The sequence below is a fragment of the Nyctibius grandis genome, chromosome 4, assembly GCF_013368605.1.
Source record: "Nyctibius grandis isolate bNycGra1 chromosome 4, bNycGra1.pri, whole genome shotgun sequence".
Classification (NCBI taxonomy): Eukaryota; Metazoa; Chordata; class Aves; order Nyctibiiformes; family Nyctibiidae; genus Nyctibius; species Nyctibius grandis.
Genome location: NC_090661.1, coordinates 32,985,257 through 33,002,433, shown reverse-complemented (window position 1 = coordinate 33,002,433; position 17,177 = coordinate 32,985,257). Strand labels below are relative to the sequence as shown.

The 17,177-nt window shown below is 43.3% G+C and overlaps 1 protein-coding gene across 1 annotated transcript in view; it reads right to left on the bottom strand.

Moving 5' to 3' along the window:
* LOC137661736 (deubiquitinase DESI2-like) overlaps window positions 1-2,665 on the bottom strand; it is a 41,501-nt gene extending 38,836 nt beyond the window's left edge. Inside the window, exon 1 of the mRNA XM_068397361.1 lies at window positions 2,465-2,665. Coding sequence (XP_068253462.1) covers window positions 2,465-2,665 — 201 coding nt within the window. The remainder of the gene's footprint in view (window positions 1-2,464) is intronic.
* Window positions 2,666-17,177: the final 14,512 nt, after the last annotated feature.

Sequence of the window (17,177 nt, the reverse complement as noted above, 5' to 3'; positions counted from 1 at the left end):
TAACAGACAATAAATATGGTCTTTTGGAAAAAGGTCAACATGACCTCTGCGAGGCGAGGTCCTGTGACACCCACCTCTTGGTATTCTTTGGAGAAATCAGTGATCTCATTGACATAGTTAACTTATTTCAAAAATGTTTTTGATTACATTTTTCAGAAAATATTTAAGGATGTAACTAGTCATGAGACAAAGAGATATGGTAGGGTTCTGCAGGTAGCATGAAAAAAGTAGATAGGAATTGACTATTCTGTCACATATAAAACCTATCAAAATGAAACCATTAAAAAAATTTTTAAAAAAGGACCTGGCTTTTCACCACTAGGTAGTAGACCTGCAAACTCCCTGGCAAGGGATGTTGATACAAAAGGTTACGTTTGTTCAAGAGAACTGAATGGAAGACAGAGCCTTCAGGAATTAGTAAAGACACAGAGGTTAAGCTCAGAGAAGCCCCAGAGCTGAAAATGTTCGGAAGCTGTGAAAGTGTTAGAAGGAAATGTCATATATGCTCATGCTGCTCCATCTCCAATAGTGGCCCCATTTGGCCATTCTTATGTTTGTGTGTTCTTCTGTGTGAAGAAGAATGAAAACATTGAAAAGAAACCTTGGAAATTAGTTCTCCCATCATAGCACAGTGATTTAAAAAAAAAAAAAAAAAAGTAACAGGTTTTATTTCCCAGAAGAGAGGGAAAGATAAAGAGATGACCTATTTCAAACATCCATCTGACTCTGGGCAAGCCTTATGAACCACTGGAAGAGAATCTGCCTCACGCTTTAATAGTCAGAATACAGTTTAAGCAAAGGTTTCGAGACTACGTTGTAATTGCCCAATTAGCTCTTGCGTGCAAAAGGGATTCTCTTGCATTTATCCATATCCAGCAGGGCAGAAATCCAAAGCTTTCTGCCCACTGTGGATTTGCTCTTCCAATTCATTAGGATTAATTTCTTCACCACCCACACAATTCTCCAAATCTCTTTGTCCCCTCCCTGCCCCATTGCCACCTGTCAAAGTTATAAAGATGACTGGTGCTTCTTAAAAGCAGCACAGAGCATCTTTATCCATCTATTTACTGACAGATGCTTTTCCCCCCCCTCCTTTGGTAGACTAGTTCTTTCCAAAAGCCTGCTGTCTGCCAAGCTGTCCCCAAAGCACATATGTGCATGCCGTGTTTAACCACATCACCTCCTGTATCCCTAGCGTGTAATATAAGTCTGTTCCTATGCCCCCCCAAAATCCTAGGTAGCATTTTATTTTGATGAGTCCCAAGTAAAACACAAGAAGATTTTCAAATCTATTAGCCATCAAATTAAATGATAACCTGTGTAAACTAGTCAGCATACAGACTTCAGGCTGGCCCAGAGCAATTGTTTTTATTTCTAAAGCAGAGGATAAATTTTGGTAGATTAACATGCACGCAGTCCTGTTGTCGAGTCATTAGGCAGAAATAGGCCTGACTGTTTCTCCTTACCTCTTCCTATCTCAGTCCAAAGCTTGTACAGAGTCATGGGAAACAAGGGGGGGACATTAATCTTTCATGCTCTGGCTCATCTATCCCTGTTTACTAAGCCACATCTTTTCAGAAAGCCTCTTGAATTATATTACCAGCGCCACTCTGTAAATTAATTGGTTTGGGAAGAACCATCTCTGATCCAGTTGGCATCACAGTACAGCATGAAATCCTAGGAGTTTTCTTTCAAACTGGAAATCATGATAGCAACAGAAGGCCTGCACTTTCATTTTAAAAAGACTGAGCACTGGAAGAGTGCTTCTGACCCACAGTTCCCTCCAATGCTGGAAGCTATCTGAACTCTGTTAAAGGGGACCACAGGTAAACTGGGAAGCCTCAATAAAACACTTTGCTTTGAAACATCTATTACAGTCCTTAAAAAGAAATCAGATCATTATCAGCAGCCACAGCTGGAAAAGAGGAAGAACAGTCTCACAAACATAATTCCACATCAAACCCAAGAGATGGCACAGTAACAAGGCACCTAATCATAGAATCATAGAATATCTCAAGTTGGAAGGGCCCATAAGGATCGAGCCCAGCTCCCTGCTCCTCGCAGGATCACCTAAAACTAAACCATATGACTAAGAGCGTTGTCCAAACACTCCTTGAGCTCTGACAGGCTTGGTGCTGTGACCACTTCCCTGGGGACCCTGTTCCAGTGACTGACCACCCTCTCAGTGAAGAACCTTTTCCCAATGTCCAATCTGAACTTCCCTTGACACAGCTTCATTCCATTTCCTTGTGTCCTAGAGTCAGACGAGTCAGCCTCTCTGCATGCCAGCGCCTCGGCTGCAGGGTGGGAATAACAGCTTTTTCCTTCTCCAGAGAAACACTGGGAAGTACACTGGAGAAGACTGAGGAAGGATCATGCGGTAGGGTGGAGAAGGCTAAGCAGATCTCTTGGGTACATTCCTGTTCCAGCGCCTGCAATGGCAGCACAACACAGAGATACTCACATTTGCTTTAAACTGGCAAGCACCATCAGCAGGCTCCGGAGCACGGAACTGCTCAGTGGGAGCTAATGTATCCTGGCAGGAAGCATGGCACGCAGCCCCCTCATGCTGCGTTGTTTTCTTACCCACTGTTTCTGAATCCTCAATCCCTTGACAATATCCACTGCGCTGCCACACGCGTGTCTGCAATTTGCATGCCGTCATCTCGAGTCGCTTGGGCTTTCCTGACAGAATTAAATGAATAGCAAATTGAGTGCTGTCTTTCCCTCCCTCTTACTTCATTCTCCCCTTGCTTTGGTACATGCTGAAGTAAAAAGCTTCCTCTGAATCAGATTTTAGCTGTCACAAAGCCAGCAGTTTTCTTCTAGGAAGTCTGGGTGCTAATGACGGAAATAGCAGCTGCCGCTAAATACTGCATCTGCTGTATGCAGTCAAAGGGCAGTAAAAGCCAAGGCCAGGAGCAGGTGTTGGGGCTGACTGATTGCAGAACCTCCTCACCATCCCCAGGCAGGCTCTGGTGGGGAAGGGAGGGGGACCACCACCTCCTGATTGACAGGAAGGCCAGGGACAGCTGCCAAGGCAGCAGGAGTGAGGTTACAACAAGGCATGTGCTCACCTGGGCACAGGTCAGGTGGGTGCTGCCAGCAGGATGCAGGGCTGCTGCCCCTCAGCCCACTGCCCAGAAACCCTGCTGCTGCCTCCCATTCCTCTGGGAGTCACATCAACCCAGGCAGTTACATCTGGGATGCCAAAAAGCAGTTAGGGTTTTAACCTCCCAAGCATCCCACAAGCTTCTCCTCCCACCCCCACAAGAGCACTCTTTCCCTTCTTACAGGGGAGACAACCCAAGGCAAAGAGATTGAAGTGACTTGCTAGAAGTGCGACTGAGGTGGGAACTAGGACTAGAGCTTTGATATTTCTTTTTCTCAAAATCCAGTGCTTTACTCGAAATGAAGGTTTGGTTGTTCTCGGCGAGGGTCCAAGGACATGCCTTATTGGCAGCATTACACAATCTATTTAGAGTTTTTTGATTCCCACATGTTCAAAGCACTTGTACTTTTCACAAAACATTGTGGTGTCATTGAACACGATGTTATGTTTGAACTGAAAGGAGGAAAAAAAATCTCCATCTATTATTACACGTAAATAAGAGTTGGTCTCTTACAATCATGCTATCTTAGTAGAGAATTAAATGAGGGAGCTTGACCCTAGCTGTGCTAACTAGTGATGATCTATCATCAATTTACTGAGACAAAAATGCATCCTGTCAGATCCACCATCATTTCTTTCACTCTGCATGAAGGCATCCTGGAATAGAAGGAAGGGTGGAGGAGAACACAGAAGTACCTGAGGACCTAGTCATGTCACAGGGATACTAAAGAGCACAGTTTAAGTCATATGTATGGTCCTGTTTTAATGTGTTCACTTACCTGCATCACCCAAGACTTCCCACAGTAGGATTTTAAATGGTGGCAGGAAAGTATAATATTGCCTCCAGTTGTCAACTCCAGCAACTTATCAGAAACACGCTCTTACTGGAGAAAGCCTTCAGAGTACTCTAGAAAACTTTTGCAAAGGACACAGAGGCTGGCAGCATTCAGTGAGAGCTACAACTGTGACAAGTGCCAGCTGCAGGCTTCGTGAGATAGTTTAGCAAAGGTATCTTGTGTCACGTGGCTAAGAGAGACTTCAAATTTATTCCTTGTAAAAATTGCCCTGCAGATGAGTGGAAAGTAGCCAGGATTTTGGTTTGTTTTCAGATCTACTTCAATGTATGTTATCAAAACGAAACCAGAAATACAGTGCCAGTGCCATTCCATTTCCACTAGAATAGTCCCAGCTAGAAGGAGCCAGGGGTCACGTCTGAATACTCCCAACAGTAAGAAGCATCTCATGTCTTGATAGAAGCTGAGTGATTTCCTTCTTCTTTCGTGACTACTCTCTGGTCTGTCTCTGCTCAATCTCTCTCTTTTAGACTAGTCTACAACCTGAATACAGAGAACAGGCAAGTCCTAGAGCCCCACACAAGTTCACGTGTTTCACTGTTTCTAGAGCAATGGTAAGTGGCAGCATCCCAAAGAGAGGCACAACAGCCAGCCAGCCAACAGTCACAGGAAATTAGTTGTGCCCCGCAGGATCTGAGAGTCCCACAGGTATCTTTCAAGGGAGCTAAAGACTTAGGTGTTTTTCCTAGTAGGTGCTCATAATGGGCAATACACCTGTACTGCAGTAGCATTACAGTTCTAAACACACCCAATGGTACAGCACCAGTACTGTTTCAGGATCCATGATACAAGTTTAACTTTCCCTTCTGGTTTCCCAATTCACACATTTATTGCCCCTGCTAATACCATGTCATCTGGTGTGGGGCTCAGATGAGATAACTAGCACTTCTGGGTGCTTAAGTTCTTTAACAGAACAACAGTTTTACAAATAATGAGTGGCAGGGCACTAAAACCTTTATGAAGCGACTGATAAAACAGTTCCCCATGCTTCATGAGCAGTTCAGATGCTTGACATAAGGGATATTGTGATGATTAATAATTAATTGGCTGGGGACACTGAGAGTCCAAGGACAGATGCCTCCCATCTGCAAGCTCTGGGAGCTGAGGCTGCACTTTGCTGGAGGGAGGGAGGGGAAGTGGTAGGTGAGAAGGTGACAAGGTTAGTGTGTCCCTGCAAGTCAGTGGCCTTTTCAAGACACTTCACCTTTTGTCTCCCAACACAGAAGAAGGTATTATCCTGGCTTTTACCACCCTAGTCACTGGGGGACAAGAGCAGCAATGATCCCTGCCAATTCCTGGTGACAGCTCACCTAAATGAGATGCATCATTAGAAGCTACATTCATGTATTTAATAGGCTTTAACATCAGCTTTAATGAGACACCTCTGAGACCTCAAGAGAGGTAACAGACAGCTGGAAACATGCTTCAAAGTCCTGTGGGTATGAGAAGTAGAATTCAAGTTCAGAGGTACAAAGTACAGGATTTTTAAGCACCTCATGTGTTAGAGACTATAAAAGTGTCCTTTACACTAACTTTAAAACCTCCATCTGCATAGATTTGTTTGATCCAACAACAGCTTTAACTGTATCAAGATTATCCAAAACAGCAGCTGCAATAGGCGCTGAACTGCACATCTCAGAGTAACTACACATTACAAAGGGAATCCTTGAAGCATTTCAATAACATGCCATATTACAAACAGCACTTAAAAAGCCACAGATGGATGCATGAGCCTCCTAGCATAACTACTGCAGGGATGGATTTGGAAGATAGGATGTCACTTTTACTTCAGCTTGCTTCCTGCTTCCTTGCCTTTCTCTCAGAAGTAGAGGGTGTTTTAAAGAGTGTTGAAAAAGTTCAAGTTCTGGTTGGTCCTGTGGGGTTGGAGATTGTGAAAGGGAGAAGTATAAGGAGTCTCACCTTCCCCATCCCCCTTTTCTCTTGCCTCCCAATGCCCCTCTCAGATGAAGTGTTCCCTCCCATTAGCTCTGCCTGAATACAAGGGACAGAAGAGTACGCTCAGCAGTCAGGGGTACGTGTGATCAATCCAGTTGACAGGGTGCTGGGACAAACACCTTTCTGTCCTACCTTGCCCCCCAAGGGGTGTCCTGCCTGCTTGCCTGGCTTTGCCAAGGCCTATGGCTACCACGATGCAGAGCGTCTCCTGTCAGCAGCACTTTGCCCAAGGGAGGAGACAGAATCTGGTCCAGACAATAAAACCAAGTGAAATTTGCATGGATCCACATGGTTTGCATTTGTTTATCCTTCCAAAGGCTTTTGCTCACCAGAAGTCACAGTTCTCTTTTGCTTATATTATGAGACCCATAGGGAAAAAAGGGATTCGTAGTACTTCTTTTCTTCTTGTCCCAAGAACATCTGAGCTTGAAATGGACCAATTTAGTTTGTCCCTCTCTCTCTGATCTGTTTCTTCTTGGCTTACACTGGAATTAATATCTGTTCTGTTTCAGTTCAGTACAACCATTCCTCAATGCATTGGCCCCCAATATTCTCACAATAGCAAGCCCAAGAGGCGCAGTGCTCCAGCAGCAGAAAACAGAAGAGGTCTATTCCACATCCCAAAGAACTGCCAAAGAGAAGATAGTCAGCTGCCTTGGATAATAAGCAGACATAAAAATTAGAGTGAACAAGGGCACAGCAAATGGCACTGCAATCAAGAACAATGAATGTTAGAACTGGAGACAGATGGTGGGTGGATTTCAGCTTGGGACATGCATTTTTATCTCTGTCCTCTGCAGATTTGGAAACCTCCAGCACTGCCTTCCCGCCTTTCCACAATGTCTCCATCACAGGGGTACTCTAAAGATGCATTAGCCTGTGTATTCCTAGTGCTGGGACAGAGTCAGAAAAAAGTCTGCACAAGTAATTGACTCTCCAGGTTAGGTAGCCAGTTAAGGAGGAAAGGGCACAAGAGATCCTCTCAGGGCAACAAAGCCTGACATCTGTCTAAAAATGCCCTGAATGGAAACAAAGCAATAGGAGGAGGGAAGAGCAAGGTTGGCCTCTATTTACCAGGAGGAACAAGTACTTTCTGCTTGTACCTGATAACCAGGAGTCCAGATACTTGTCCAGAAGGGTACAGACCAACGTTCTAACCACTTCAGCCTGCCAGAGGGGATTTGGCTCTCCACCTGCCTCAGAGGGAAGCAGCTTGGTCACCCTCTATATCTGGAGTCAGGCCTTCTCAGACCTTCATGGTGAAGCAGTTTTCTTTCATATAAAGTAAACAAAAGATTCCTTTCATATAAAACACATGTTCAGTGGGCCAGAGAACAAGTGTGAGTAACACTATAGCCTGGCTCCAGCCTGGACACCCTCCTGGGACAGCTAGGATCCACTGGAAACATCCATTGTTCTGCTAAATGAATATCTCAAACACAAACTAAATCTTTTGACACAAGAGACCCAGAACAACCAAATCCAGAGTTTCCTGCTGTCTGCTTCTATTGCAGACCTGCATGAAGGGACATTTGTGTTCAAGTCCCTCAGCAATTTCAACAAGGTCTCTGTCACTCCAGATGCATCAGCACGCTAGATGGTAGAAGTCAAATGCAGAACTACTACTGATCCTCCCCCAGCACATAAGTACTGCTCATGTCAGAACCTCTGGCCATGTCATGCCATCTCAAATGCCCTAAAATATTCAAGACATCTTTACAAAGTTGATAGCAATGAAACAGGATCCATGAGGGAAGAGACCTGGACTTTTCCTGAGAGGAAGCCAGAGGTCAGATGGATAACCTAAAATGGCCCTTGATGTCTGTGCTTAGGCAGCTGAATAGAGCCTTTCATTTTCTAGATAAGTGATTTGCTAAGAAAGCACCTCAGCCCTGCCTGGAAATACTTATAACCTAGGCCTCTTCTTATGCAACTAGAAGAAGCCTGCTGAGGCTCTTGCCCCAAGTACTGCCCAAGCGTGCAGGTTAATGACAGAGGCAATGACTTATCAGACTAGTCCCATGCTTTACCTCTTGGCCCTCTCTTTCTGCCACTTCTCACATTCACCAGGCTAATCCACAGCTAGGGGAAATGACAAATACAGGGCAATTATAAAATCATCTGCTCCAAGTAGTCCCAAACAGAGCAAGACTCACGAGCCAAGAACAGATGTCTAGAAGAACACCGTGTAGCTAGGGAAAGCTAACCTAGGGCAAAGCCTATAATTCACTCTAGAAGGCAGCACTGGGCTCCTCATGCTCTCTTACACCGTGCCAAGTCCTTCATCTCCCAGAGATGTGGATCTATCAGTAGTCACATTCAACCATGTGCTGACCCACATGATGGAGACACTTACTAAACGGGCTAAAACGCTTTCGGCATTTCTAGCATCTGATACTTGCTTCTGTAGATAAGCATTTCTACCTATCAGAGATCATTTGCAACCCACAGCATTTCTTCTTCCCTTATCATTGCTTTTCCAGACACCTTAAGATTCATTGCTGAAAAACTAAGTTACCAATTAAAACAATTTTCCACTCTTAGGACATAGCCTCATATTCTGCTCTGCGATGAGAAGTCTCAGATTCATGTGCCGATTAGATTATATAAAGCTCTGAAGTAAGGAGATATCTACATTCACTCCTCTAGACCTTTCATACTCAAGAACATGCAGTGTTTACCTAGAATGGCATCAAACATTTTTTCTTTCCTAACAGTTTGAGTCCATTTGATAGAGAAAGAATCATCAGACTTGTGATTTTTGTTTCTTCCCCAGCAGAAATATAGATTTTATGTACTGATTGATCTCTGCCTCCCTCCCCAGCTTCAGCTACATCATCTTAGCATAATGACCGGAACAAGAGAGACTGAAACAAACAGAGAAGTAGAATAAGGGCAACCCAGGCCACTAGCATAGCTTTTGGCCCCAGGACACTCATTTAAATGCAGTTCATTTAAATGCAGTCCATTGCACTAATGCACAACTATATACCCACCCATCACTACACTTAGAAATGGATCTGACAGCTGTTCCAACTTAGTAGCTCTGTTTCCATCACTAGAGCTCAGCTCTCCACAGCAGAAGCTCACACTGCATTCATAACTGGTCCCTGTGGGCTGCCTCAGTATGAAGCTGGATGACCAGCTGAGCCATGACACCAGAGCAGCTCAACCTATCAACCAGGGATGAGGTACAAAAGGCAGAAGGGGCTGCTTTGCTACTGCCAGCGTAAATTTATTTGGTAGGAGAGTGACGGTCTCCAGTACTGTCAACACATCAGTTTTCATCAATACTAAGAGGGTTTTGTTTGGTTTTCGGTTTTGTTTGTTTGTTTTAAAGAATAGCCAAGTGACATTAGGAACCTTGACAGCCTAATCAGACAGAGGCTAAATCTTGCTGACAGGAGTGTCATGTTCTAAAAGGAGTCTGCCTTGCCATTTGGGGAAACCCCAAAAAAGCACCAGAGAAAATTGACTGGAAACCAGCTTCCATATGGTTTCAAGGGGAAACAATAATTTCTCTCAGAGTGGCTCAGAGACAGACCAGGAGGTTGTGACTTTGCCTGTAGATGGGGTTAAAGGACAACTTCCAGTAGCAGCAGAAGTTATCTGTATCTCTAGGTTAGAGCTGACCTTACCCCTGGGCTTACATCTGAAATACTGCCCTTAAGTCTCCTGACTCTGCAAGAGGTCAGGCTGCCTTGAAATGAGTACTTTAGAGTCAGATTGTCATCAGCAGGAACCGACACAAGAGCGCTGATGTGGGAACTGGGCTAATGACAGGACCTGTGAAGCTTTGCTCCAGAAGCAGAGTTCACATATCTTTTATGCTTTGTTAGCTTTTCTAGGTTCTCCTCACTCATAAGGGTTTCTTATATTTGCTGATGTAAAGGAGAGCATGTTGTGGAGCAGTTTTCTTAGCACATGCAGGACTAGCAGAAGTGAGAACTCCCGCGTTGCCCTGGATGAGTCAGTTCAAGTCAGTCCACTGGGCAACAGAGCACTGGTTCAATGAGCTTGCTGATGGGATGAATGCCATAGCAGGAGATAGTAATGCCCTGTATACAGTCAAGCAACAGCTCTAAAACATCTCATGCATAAGAATAGAGTAGTCAGCTAAAGAACAGCAGTGCTGGAGAAGATCAGCAGTAACATGGACAGGTAGCCAGCTTGTCACACTGACAACATCAAAATAGACTCTTCCCTTGATGGCTAACACACCTCCAGGCTGTTGCTAAGACAATAAAAATCCATTTATTATGCATAAATGGGCACACTTTGTCACTGGACTTATTAACCCAGGCCATGCCACTTACTCTTTAGCTTCTTAATTGGTTTAGATCAGATGCCATGTTTGGATTCCTTCTTCTTGAAGGAATGGACTCAGCTGCAGCTCAGTGTATTAGTTTTTTTATTTTTTCTTCCTCCAGTTGATTTCCTCTCTCCAAAGACAGAAGAGAGAAAGGATGTCTAGTTGCATTTCATCATTTTCTCACAGGCTTGAACCAGGCACTGACTACAACACAGTGCTCTGCATCACCAAACTGCTTTCCTTTTCCCTCTGCTCCTGAGCTCAAGCAGGGCAAGGCAGCAATCCCACTCTATGACTGGCTTACCTGAGGTCAGCCTGTTGTCACTCAAATTAAATTGATGCAGTCTAGGAGGAAAAGAGAAGCAGTATTCCTTACCTGTACACACTGCCAGGCTGCTCAGCCTGATTTATTTGAAAAACTCTAATGTCCTGCCATCATATTTGCCATGACAGATTTTATTTTAATTATTATTTTTATTCTTTTAAAATCAAGAGCATTTGCACTGGGAAATGTTGCATCCAAGAAAAGTGAAGCAGTCTGGATGGCCCTTTCATATCTTGGGCTCAGGACTCTGCTGACATCCAGTGAAAGCAGCTTTCTCTGCCTTCTCTCGCATTCACAGCAGTGGTCTATGTGGTCTCTCTGGCTTCTAACCAAGAGTCTTCCCAGAGAGTTTTTGGGCCCATAATAACAAATATCACAGTATGACATTACTGTTACATATTTTGCAGCAGAACCATTACTATACCTGACTGGTTGTAAACCCCAGACCTATTATGCAGCATAACCATAGTTTAACAGTCAAAACTCAGTCCTACAAAGAAACCAGCACAAGCGGACATTTAAATGCTCCAGGAAGGCACAGAGAACAAACATCTAAGATCTGCCTGATCCCTCACGCTACCGCCTGTGACCAGCACTATGTTCAACCACTCTTAGAAACAAAGACAGTTTAGCACTTATATAGGACATGTTATAGCACTGTGGGGAAACCCACTACTAGACACCAGGCACCTGCTACCTCACCATTCTGTTTCGTTACCCAGTACGCTATACTTGGTATAGTTTGAAGACAGCAGAACAATGTTCTGGATAAACGAAGAGTCAGTGATAAAGTAAAATCTCAAGACCAAAATCTTCCCCTTTTCCTTCAGCAATTTAAGGATTTACCTTTGACCTCACCTGTGAAGGCTGTGAAGAAGATAAGAGACCACAGATCTTTCTTAGCTAGGGCTTATTCACAGAAGAGGGAATTCTTATGAGCTTTGAGAGTGGCCACAGAATAAATAAGAATATAATACACCTACCAAGCCCTTCCCAGAACATGGTAAACTTTTGAGTGAACAGTGTGTTTTAGAGAACTGAAATGATTCAGATTTGGCAAATAGTTTTGGTCAGAGATGATTGGCAAATATTTTAAGGAAGAGTCAAAACAATTCATTTAATGTGTTTTAAAAAGTGGTGATTTTGTTTCAGAACAACTTTTTATACACCTATATTAGGAGTTGCCAGAATTTAATTAAATCTCCCAAAGGCAATATTTTGCATTTTGCTCTCCGTTTGTTACATACATTCAGTTTGGCCAACATATGAAGGAGGAAAAAGAAAGAAGAGATCCTAGTGACTCTCTATCACTTAATCTTTCAGGACCACAAATTCCTCTATTGACTTAGAACATCTCTTCAGCTCATCACAGCACGAAACTCCATAGCTATCAACCTACTTGACGAAAAAAGTCCCCTTGCTTTCCAAGTGGCTTCTTGGATACAAATAGAGTCAGGTGATGCTGTACTGCTCCACACATAGCAGCTCACAAACAACTAACAAGTAGTGCAGAGATGGAACCACCTGCAATAGGATTTCTCACTCTTCGAAGTGAGCTGAGTGCATCTTAGATTTCTAACAGTAATCACAAACATGTTGATGTTTTTCTGAGTAACTAGACTTGTTTTTTCCTCCAGAGAGATAATAAAATGTTCCATGATCTAGTCTGTGCTTAAAACAATCTCTTCACAGACTGAAGTACTCTGCTTGCAATCCTGTTGCTGCTTCTAAAATAGACTCAAAGGCTCCTTATGTACTGAAGCTAGAGGTACAAAGCACCTCTATTCCTTCAGTCCAAAAGCATTTAATTATAGTAGCCAAGAGTCTCAGTCTCTCTTTTCCACTTGCATAGGAAGCCAAAAAGAGATGCTAGGATGGTAAGTCTGTGCTGGCTTTCCATGGTACACACAGGTCATCACCTCCAAATCACATGCGAGCAATGGATGTTAAAGAAAATGCTGAAAATATCAGAGCTGAAAAGAGCAAAAGGAAAAGTAACTCCCACTTCCATAATACTATTTCGTATCAGAGAAGTTGGCTTAAAGCACTAAAGTTTTATGCATGTATTCTGTGGCCGTACAGACCCTCTAGGATTTATGTCTTTCCTCACAGATAACTGACGTGTCCTCTTCACGCAGGGACTCTCTCACAAGCCTTTCCTTAGAGCACATAAAATAAATAAAACTCAACTTTCACCCTGTCCCAGGGTCTGCTACAGAGTCCCACATACAGGTTCCCACACCACAACTGCTTGTCCAAAAATCCTACCTACCTTCCTCCTGGGATTGACAGAAAAGCCAGACTGCTTGCAACTTCTCCTTCTTGACCCAGCACCCTCCTGCCAGCCTTCAGTCCCTGAGCCCAGCTCTATGTAGAAGCAACTGTAAGATGACAGACATCTGTAGACTCAGGTGGAAACAACCTCATCAGAGCTCTTCTCCCCACCTAAGCCACTCACAGGCTGTGATCATCTTCTGATCAGCCTCTGCTGGGAGACCAACAGCTGATTTGCTACACAGAGCACAGTCAATGTTTCTTGGTGGTACAACTGAAACTATTTCTCATCTGTCACAGAGGAGAAAAACTCATTACAAACCCTTATGGTTTGTAACACCACCTTCCTCCTTCTCTCCCTCTCCAGAAATGCTGTCCTCTGTGCAGATGCAGCCTCCCAGGATGCTCTGTTCCACCGCATCAATAAAAATCAAGAGTGTGATTCATGTTCCTGGAACTCCTAGAAACTACATGCGTGACTATAAGCTTTTACATCCTCAGCCCAAAAATACCCGCCCCTACTTCACACAGGTTGCTTGCTGTAATATCACAAACACAAAACTGGGGCCTTTATCACTGCTGTGGAGATAAGAATGCTATTGTGTTTGTTTTTCTGTCAGGGCCACTTGGATGATCCACTCAGTGGTGTGATGGAGAAATCAAATCAATGACACCATCACCCACTGATCAGTGAAGCAAGAGAGACACCAGTCAGTCACCTGCAGGGCCACCCTTTGCCATCACCCATTGGACTTCAAGCCATTTAGCTCACAAAATGATATAAATTATATAAAGAACTGAAAGAATATGGGAGGACCATTATAAATAATTACATTTTGGCTACCTCTCTGAAGCTGGAAGTCACAGGGAAAAATCTGAGAGCTAGTGCACCTACAGTGACCCTGAATCTTATTTCCCTCTCATTCACGTCCAGAGAGGACGACAAGTAATGTCAGTGTAATCAATGGAATAACAGTGGGACAGAGGCTGAGAAAGAGACTCACCTTTCTCATCCAAACAGACCCTACGTCATTGTTCCCTGGCTCCTGCTGACCAGGGTTCTCATTCTCCTCTACAGCACATCTCAGGGGCTCATTTTCCCCAGCATAAAGAGTAAGCAAAAATACCAGTAGATCAAAATGACAGTTTTGTATGTTATCAGCTGCAAAGACACTGGAAATTCAGGACAACCATATCTGTAATAAAAGAGGGACAGCAGTGATATGAATATCTTTGCTTTTAACTTGATAGCATGAATGTACTATGCAATAACCTGAAAATATTATGAGCGCCCCCAATTTGAATCTCTGCCCAGCGGGCTATTTTTAGTGGAATGTTTTAGCTTGCTTGTTAAAGATTTAAACCTAAGCAATAATTGCAGTTACTCTTCTGTCTGATTTAAGTTGGCAACATTTATTAATGTACAGTGATTAAGTCAACTATTCCAAAGTAAGCCACGAAGACTTGAAGCGATGAGGAAACAGGATGATATCCTGGCTGAAGAAAGTCAACCCTGTGATCTAAGTAAGATCTGATCCACGATAAAACAGTTTATTAAGGCGGAGTGGAGGGAAGAGAGCTGCAAGTTATGAAGGGGAATTTGATTTATCCCTCTGAAGGCAAAGTGATAACTGACTGATCAGAGCAAACTGTCATAGAATCATAGAATAGAAACATAGAATAATTTTGGTGGGAAAGGACCTTTAATGTCTTTTACATTAAAGAATAATGTAACACTAGCCAAGTCCCACCACTAAACGATGTCCCTAAGCACCACATCTACACGTCTTCTAAATACCTCCAGGGATGGTGACTCAACCACATCCCTGGGCAGCCTGTTCCAGTATTTGATAAGCCTTTTGGTGAAGAAAATTTTTCCTGATACCCAAACTAAAACCTCCCTGGCACAACTTGAGGCCGTTTCCTCTCGTCCTAGTCATTTGTTACTTGGGAGAAGAGACCGACTCCTACCTTGCTACAACCTCATTCCAGGTAGTTCTAGAAAGCTATAAGGTCTCCCTGAGGCCTCCTTTTCTCAGACTAAACAAACCCCAGTTCCCTCAGATAGATTTTATAGATGCAGTTATTTCATGCAGGTCCCCAAGCAGCTGTGGGCTTAGAGTAAGTCCATGCAAGAACTGGATTCAGATTGGGAAAGAGATTCATCCATGATCGAACCCATGATTCATGATGTTATTCTGTGTTCACACTTACACGTTACATTAGAGTTCAGTATCCTGCACATTCACTCTTTAAAATGCCCTGGTTGAGCAGCAAAGTTCTCCTGCCCTGCCTGTTTTGCAAGTGTACAGGTGTGTACAAGCTCTTTAGCAACAGATAAAACAGGATATAATCACCCTGCGTGCTGGGGGTGAGGGAAGTTTCTTTTGATGATAATATTCTTCTGAACACTTGGAATACCCAGTGATTTTTGCTCAATTCTTTTATGCTGAAGAAAATAAGTCTACAAATAGATTTACCTGCTTCAGCTATTTGTGCAAAACACCTCATTACATAGAAGCACTTTTTTCCTAAAGAAGCCTGGTACATATCCAATGGGTAAAAGGATAAATGGCTATAATCTTTGAATACACAAGACTACACAGAGTGGGTATTTCATAGCTGCACAAAGCCCATAATTGAACTTCTGCCTAGGGGTAAAGCTTTCCTGCAGTGTAAAGTAAGTGCTTCCAGATGCCATACAAGGGTCATGTTCCTGGTCAGGAAAGCAGAGCTTTACATCCAGTTAATTGTTATCCCCAGCTGTCTTTTTTTTTTTTTAATTGAGGCTAGTTTTCCAACAGTCATTCAAGCAAATGTGCTCATTTCCCAGTTCCCCCGCAATTCCCCACCACAGTGTAACAAGTGCAGATTTTGCATGGCTACATTCCAGGCTCTGTGGTGTTAAAATCATAGCAGTAATTGGAAAAGCATGTAGCCTCATAATCATAATGTAGGACTTGAACTAGAGGTGACTCAGTGGTAGTCAAACAGATGCTATATGAAAATAGAACAGTTTCTGTGTACAGAGCATTAACTTGTGGTTAACCCATGGAGTTAGTACTCACACATGAAGGTTTTCATTGCTTGCTAGGCAGCAAAAATTAACTCAGTCTGAATTAAACAGATGACCTCAATTCAGTTCACTGTGTCTGGGGTGTCCATCTCAGAACACCGTGACCATGAAAAGCAAGTCCCCTCTCCCATAATTCTTTTGGGCTTCATCTTTGGTGTCAATCACACAAAAAAAGTCAAAGACTATGTTCATCCAGTAGTCGGATCTCTTCAGCTGAGCAACAAAATATTCACTGATTTGGGATAGCTCAACGGTGGCTGAGAGAGGAAAGTTCAGACCACAGCCTGCAGCAGAACAAACTATAAAATTGCAAGGAAGACAGTGGACATAACAAAAGGGCAACACAACCCCTTTATCTTCCTTGAAGTATTATGAGAAACTCCTGTGTATGCATTTGTAATGCCAGTCCCTTTTTACCAAGTACTTAGCTACCACTTGCTTGGGTTACCAGACCTGTTGGCTGAAGAACAGTGTGGGGGCGTTCAGGCTGCCAAGCAACTGACCATTAAACACTCAAAACCAAAATCTAGGGAAGGATTTTACACCAACTTGCTCAATTTTACCAATAATATCTCTGGAAGAGGCAGCTTCAAGCCATCGTAGTTTTCCTTTTCAGACTGTCCTTCAATACAGATACAGTTCTACCTAAGTAGCCCATAACACTCCCTCTTCCCTCAGAAAACAACCCAGCATTTTAGTCAACAAAAGATCACTTAATCTTTGTAATAAGAAGAGGTTTGACATTTACAGCAACCCACTCCTAATCTCTTTGGTGTGTATTCTCTGGATTCCCCCAACAGGAAAACCCACACTATTCTGTGAGCTTCCTGTTGAAAGTTTTACTGCCGCGATGACAAAAAGCAAATATATGCCATAATCTTAAAGGCCTGGAGCTAGATATTTAGAGCTCAGTCAGCACCTGGGCTTCATATTTCCTCCAGCAAAGTTCACTGAATTTTTGGAAAATCTGAAAACTACTTTTTTTTTTTCATCATTAGATCATAAACAAAAAACAGAGAGCAAGTACCTCATCATCAAAATCTGAACACAGCCTCTCCTAAGCTTCTATCGGACCAGAAAGCAAACAGGTTGTGCCAAGCCTTCTTCTCTTTGGGGGCTTGTGCAAGGCTAGGATTTTGATCTTCTGATTTGTCAGCACAGATAATTCGCACTCACATTCCCCCTTGCAAGAGGAGGGCAAGGAAAGCCACTTGCTACGCTGTGAACTTTCAGGAAACGTTGCTAAGCAGCATGTTCCTGTGCTCCTC